Source organism: Oncorhynchus masou, unplaced genomic scaffold, assembly GCF_036934945.1.
Source record: "Oncorhynchus masou masou isolate Uvic2021 unplaced genomic scaffold, UVic_Omas_1.1 unplaced_scaffold_894, whole genome shotgun sequence".
Lineage (NCBI taxonomy): Eukaryota > Metazoa > Chordata > Actinopteri > Salmoniformes > Salmonidae > Oncorhynchus > Oncorhynchus masou.
In genome coordinates, this window is record NW_027015409.1 from 177,931 (window position 1) to 183,930 (window position 6,000).

Genomic DNA, 6,000 nt, shown 5'->3' on the forward strand with positions numbered 1-6,000 from the left:
CAGTACAGTACAGTACATAACAGTACAGTATAGTACATAACAGTACAGTATAGTACATAACAGTACATAACAGTACAGTACATAACAGTATAGTACATAACAGTACATAACAGTACAGCACATAACAGTATAGTACATAACAGTACATAACAGTACAGTACATAACAGTACATAACAGTATAGTACATAACAGTACAGTACATAACAGTACAGTACATAACAGTATAGTACATAACAGTACAGTACAGTATAGTACATAACAGTACATAACAGTACAGTACATAACAGTATAGTACATAACAGTACATAACAGTACAGTACATAACAGTACAGTACATAACAGTATAGTTTAGAATAGAAAAGAGCAGAACTGAATAGAGCAGAACTGAATAGAGCAGAACTGAATAGAGCAGAACTGAATAGAACAGAACTGAATAGAACAGAACTGAATAGAACAGAACAGAATAAAATAGAGTGGAACTGAATAGAACAGAATAAAATAGAGCAGAACTGAATAGAACAGAATAAAACAGAACTGAATAGACCAGAACAGAATAAAATACAGTGGAACTGAATAGAACAGAACTGAATAGAACAGAACTGAATAGAGCAGAATAAAATAGAGCAGAACTGAATAGAACAGAATAAAATAGAGCAGAACTGAATAGAACAGAATAAAATAGAGCAGAACTGAATAGAACAGAACTGAATAGAACAGAACTGAATAGAGCAGAATAAAATAGAGCAGAACTGAATAGAACAGAACAAAATAGAGCATAACTGAATAGAACATAACTGAATAGAACATAACTGAATAAAACAGAACTGAATAGAGCAGAATCACACCATAATAACATGTTGAAGACCTGCCCTGGACCAGGAGTTATACACCACACCATAGTAACATGTTGAAGACCTGCCGTGGGCCAGGAGTTATACATCACACCATAGTAACATGTTGAAGACCTGCACTAAACGCCCTGGACCAGGAGTTATACACCACACCATAGTAACATGTTGAAGACCTGCCCTGGACCAGGAGTTATACACCACACCATAGTAACATGTTGAAGACCTGCACTAAACGCCCTGGACCAGGAGTTATACACCACACCATAGTAACATGTTGAAGACCTGCCCTGGACCAGGAGTTATACACCACACCATAGTAACATGTTGAAGACCTGCCCTGGACCAGGAGTTATACACCACACCATAGTAACATGTTGAAGACCTGCCCTGGACCAGGAGTTATACACCACACCATAGTAACATGTTGAAGACCTGCCCTGGACCAGGAGTTATACACCACACCATAGTAACATGTTGAAGACCTGCCCTGGACCAGGAGTTATACACCACACCATAGTAACATGTTGAAGACCTGCCCTGGACCAGGAGTTATACACCACACCATAGTAACATGTTGAAGACCTGCCCTGGACCAGGAGTTATACACCACACCATAGTAACATGTTGAAGACCTGCCCTGGACCAGGAGTTATACACCACACCATAGTAACATGTTGAAGACCTGCCCTGGACCAGGAGTTATACACCACACCATAGTAACATGTTGAAGACCTGCCCTGGACCAGGAGTTATACACCACACCATAGTAACATGTTGAAGACCTGCCCTGGACCAGGAGTTATACACCACACCATAGTAACATGTTGAAGACCTGCCCTGGACCAGGAGTTATACACCACACCATAGTAACATGTTGAAGACCTGCCCTGGACCAGGAGTTATACACCACACCATAGTAACATGTTGAAGACCTGCCCTGGACCAGGAGTTTTACATCACACCATAGTAACATGTTGAAGACCTGCCCTGGGCCAGGAGTTTTACATCACACCATAGTAACATGTTGAAGACCTGCACTAAACGCCCTGGACCAGGAGTTATACACCACACCATAGTAACATGTTGAAGACCTGCCCTGGACCAGGAGTTATACACCACACCATAGTAACATGTTGAAGACCTGCCCTGGGCCAGGAGTTATACACCACACCATAGTAACATGTTGAAGACCTGCCCTGGGCCAGGAGTTATACACCACACCATAGTAACATGTTGAAGACCTGCCCTGGACCAGGAGTTATACACCACACCATAGTAACATGTTGAAGACCTGCCCTGGGCCAGGAGTTATACACCACACCATAGTAACATGTTGAAGACCTGCCCTGGGCCAGGAGTTATACATCACACCATAGTAACATGTTGAAGACCTGCCCTGGACCAGGAGTTATACACCACACCATAGTAACATGTTGAAGACCTGCCCTGGGCCAGGAGTTATACATCACACCATAGTAACATGTTGAAGACCTGACAACAGTAACCATCAGAGCAACAACTCACCCTGCGACAGCGATGTAGTTCCCCAGGGTCTTCTGCCATTTGTACTGGAGACAGGACCCCAACCAAGCTCTGTCTGTGAGGGTGAAAACACGCTGCAGGGAGAGAGAGAGGGAGAGAAAGAGAGAGGGAGAAGAGTTTTTTAATTTGTATTGTTTATTTCACTTTATATATTATCTACCTTACTTGCTTTGGCAATGTTAACACATGTTACCCATGCCAATAAAGCCCCTTGAATTGAATTGAAGAGAGACAGAGACAGAGAGACAGAGAGACAGAGAGAAGAGAGGAGAGAGAGAGACAGAGAGAAGAGAGAGAGAGACAGAAGAGAGAGAGACAGAAGAGAGAGAGACAGAAGAGAGAGAGAGAAGAGAGACAGAAGAGAGAGAGAGAGAGAAGAGAGACAGAAGAGAGAGAGAGAGAGAGAGAGAGAGAGAGAAGAGAGAGACAGAAAGAAGAGAGAGAGACAGAGAGGGAGAGAGACAGAGACAGAGAGGGTTTCTACAGATTCCCCTTTAACAGTGCAGTCTACAGCAGGGTTTCCACAGATGGCCCCTTTAACGCTGCAGTCTACAGCAGGGTTTCTACAGACTTCCCCTTTAACACTGCAGTCTACAGCAGGGTTTCTGCAGACTTCCCCTTTAACGCTGCAGTCTACAGCAGGGTTTATACAGACTTCCCCTTTAACACTGCAGTCTACAGCAGGGTTTCTGCAGACTTCCCCTTTAACGCTGCAGTCTACAGCAGGGTTTCTACAGACTTCCCCTTTAACACTGCAGTCTACAGCAGGGTTTCCCCAAGGCCAGTCCCTCAAACCACCCTGGGTGCACGTTTTGGTTTTTGCCCTTGTAGATTGTTTAAAAAAAAATCGAGGCTTGATAATGAGATGGATGCTTGATAATGAGCTGGTTGCTAAATAATTAGCTGGAAGCTTGATAATGAGCTGGTTGCTTGACTCAGCTATGTAGTACAAACCCAAAACGTGCACAGAGGGGAAGCTCCAGGATAGAGCTGGTGAAACCCTGGTCTACAGAACATATAACCACCCTCAGCCTGGGTACGAATCGCGACTCCAACGTACAGGTACGTCCCTCTTATCGCTGTATTTTCCCCACTCTAGTCTGCTACTGATATCCCGTCCCAATAAAGGGAGATAGTTTGTAACAGGTGGTTTGACTTGGTGCAAATTATTAGTTAGCCAAGAAATCGCCTTACTGGTAACGTTAGCTAGCTAGCCAGCTAACATTAGCAACATTAGGGTTCGGGGGACACCACAACCAAAATATAAACGCGTAGCTAATTGAAATACCCGGTTTAAGTAAGTATATACAGATATTATATAACTATACCCGTGTTGTTTCTAGGCAACAATACCTTCATTTTTGTAGAGTGTTTTAGTCTTGAGTAAATCTTCACCAAAGCATCGCTGCAAATTTGTGTCCGTATCCCAGAATGCTTCACTCCTCAGCGTCCGCATATCCAACGAAGCGATGTCATGGCAACAGCCAATGAGCGCCGCTCTGGAGCGTCTTCCTGTTTGGACCAGCAGATGTCAGTCAAATGCCGGGTTTCACTTACAAACATTCCTCTTCACAAAATATTCGTACCTGTTGTGAATTATTCCACATTTTGTTGTTTTACAGCGTGACTTCAAAATGGATTTACATGTATCATCTCAGCCACACACACACACAATACCCCCTTAATAATGACATATTGAAAATGAAATACAGATCTCATTTACAACCAAATGTATTCCTCACGTGCTTCGTAAACAACAGGTGTAGAATAACAGTGAAATGCGTAATTAGTCTGTTTTACAAAGCATATGAAAAATAACATTTGATTTAATTTAATAATTAGTTACACTGAATATAAGTGAGAAACGGGCTCAAAATGTTGATAACAATGCAGAGAGAAAGAAATTATTTAAAAAATAATACTACAAGTTATAATACACAATGAGTATAACATGGCTATATACACGGGGTACCAGGTAATAACATGGCTATATACACGGGGTACCAGGTAATAACATGGCTATATACACAGGGTACCAGGTAATAACATGGCTGTATACACGGGGTACCAGGTAATAACATGGCTATATACACAGGGTACCAGGTAATAACATGGCTATATACACGGGGTACCAGGTAATAACATGGCTATATACACGGGGTACCAGGTAATAACATGGCTGTATACACGGGGTACCAGGTAATAACATGGCTATATACACGGGGTACCAGGTAATAACATGGCTATATACACGGGGTACCAGGTAATAACATGGCTATATACAGGGAGTACCAGGTAATAACATGGCTATATACAGGGAGTACCAGGTAATAACATGGCTATGTACACGGGGTACCAGGTAATAACATGGCTATGTACACGGGGTACCAGGTAATAACATGGCTATATACACAGGGTACCAGGTAATAACATGGCTATATACACAGGGTACCAGGTAATAACATGGCTATATACACGGGGTACTAGGTAATAACATTGCTATATACACGGGGTACCAGTACTGTCATATACAGGGGTACGAGGTAATTGAGGTAGATACAGTATGTACATACAGGTAGATAGACAGTAACAGCAGTATACTGTAGGTAGGGGTAAAGGATAGATAAGACAGTAACAGCAGTATACTGTAGGTAGGGGTAAAGGATAGATAATAGACAGTAACAGCAGTATACTGTAGGTAGGGGTAAAGGATAGATAAACAGTAACAGCAGTATACTGTAGGTAGGGGTAAAGGATAGATAATAGACAGTAGCAGCAGTATACTGTAGGTAGGGGTAAAGGATAGATAATAGACAGTAACAGCAGTATACTGTAGGTAGGGGTAAAGGATAGATAATAGACAGTAGCAGCAGTATACTGTAGGTAGGGGTAAAGGATAGATAAGACAGTAACAGCAGTATACTGTAGGTAGGGGTAAAGGATAGATAATAGACAGTAACAGCAGTATACTGTAGGTAGGGGTAAAGGATAGATAATAGACAGTAGCAGCAGTATACTGTAGGTAGGGGTAAAGGATAGATAATAGACAGTAACAGCAGTATACTGTAGGTAGGGGTAAAGGATAGATAATAGACAGTAGCAGCAGTATACTGTAGGTAGGGGTAAAGGATAGATAAGACAGTAACAGCAGTATACTGTAGGTAGGGGTAAAGGATAGATAATAGACAGTAACAGCAGTATACTGTAGGTAGGGGTAGAGGATAGATAAGACAGTAACAGCAGTATACTGTAGGTAGGGGTAAAGGATAGATAATAGACAGTAACAGCAGTATACTGTAGGTAGGGGTAGAGGATAGATACTAGACAGTAACAGCAGTATACTGTAGGTAGGGGTAAAGGATAGATAAGACAGTAACAGCAGTATACTATATGTAGGGGTAAAGGATAGATAGACAGTAACAGCAGTATGCTGTAGGTAGGGGTAAAGGATAGATAATAGACAGTAACAGCAGTATACTGTAGGTAGGGGTAAAGGATAGATAATAGACAGTAACAGCAGTATACTGTAGGTAGGGGTAAAGGATAGATAATAGACAGTAACAGCAGTATACTGTAGGTAGGGGTAAAGGATAGATAATAGACAGT

The 6,000-nt window shown here is 42.0% G+C and overlaps 1 protein-coding gene across 2 annotated transcripts in view; it reads right to left on the reverse strand.

The window, feature by feature from the left end:
• The window catches only part of LOC135538027 (WD repeat-containing protein 19-like), a 96,888-nt gene extending 93,060 nt beyond the window's left edge, over positions 1-3,828 (reverse strand). For both annotated transcript variants that reach the window (XM_064964018.1, XM_064964016.1), the window contains exons 1-2: positions 3,748-3,828; positions 2,377-2,468 (exon numbers count right to left, since the gene is read on the reverse strand). In XM_064964018.1, the coding sequence (XP_064820090.1) occupies positions 2,377-2,468; positions 3,748-3,753 (98 nt within the window). In that variant the 5' untranslated portion in view covers positions 3,754-3,828. The remainder of the gene's footprint in view (positions 1-2,376; positions 2,469-3,747) is intronic.
• Positions 3,829-6,000: the final 2,172 nt, after the last annotated feature.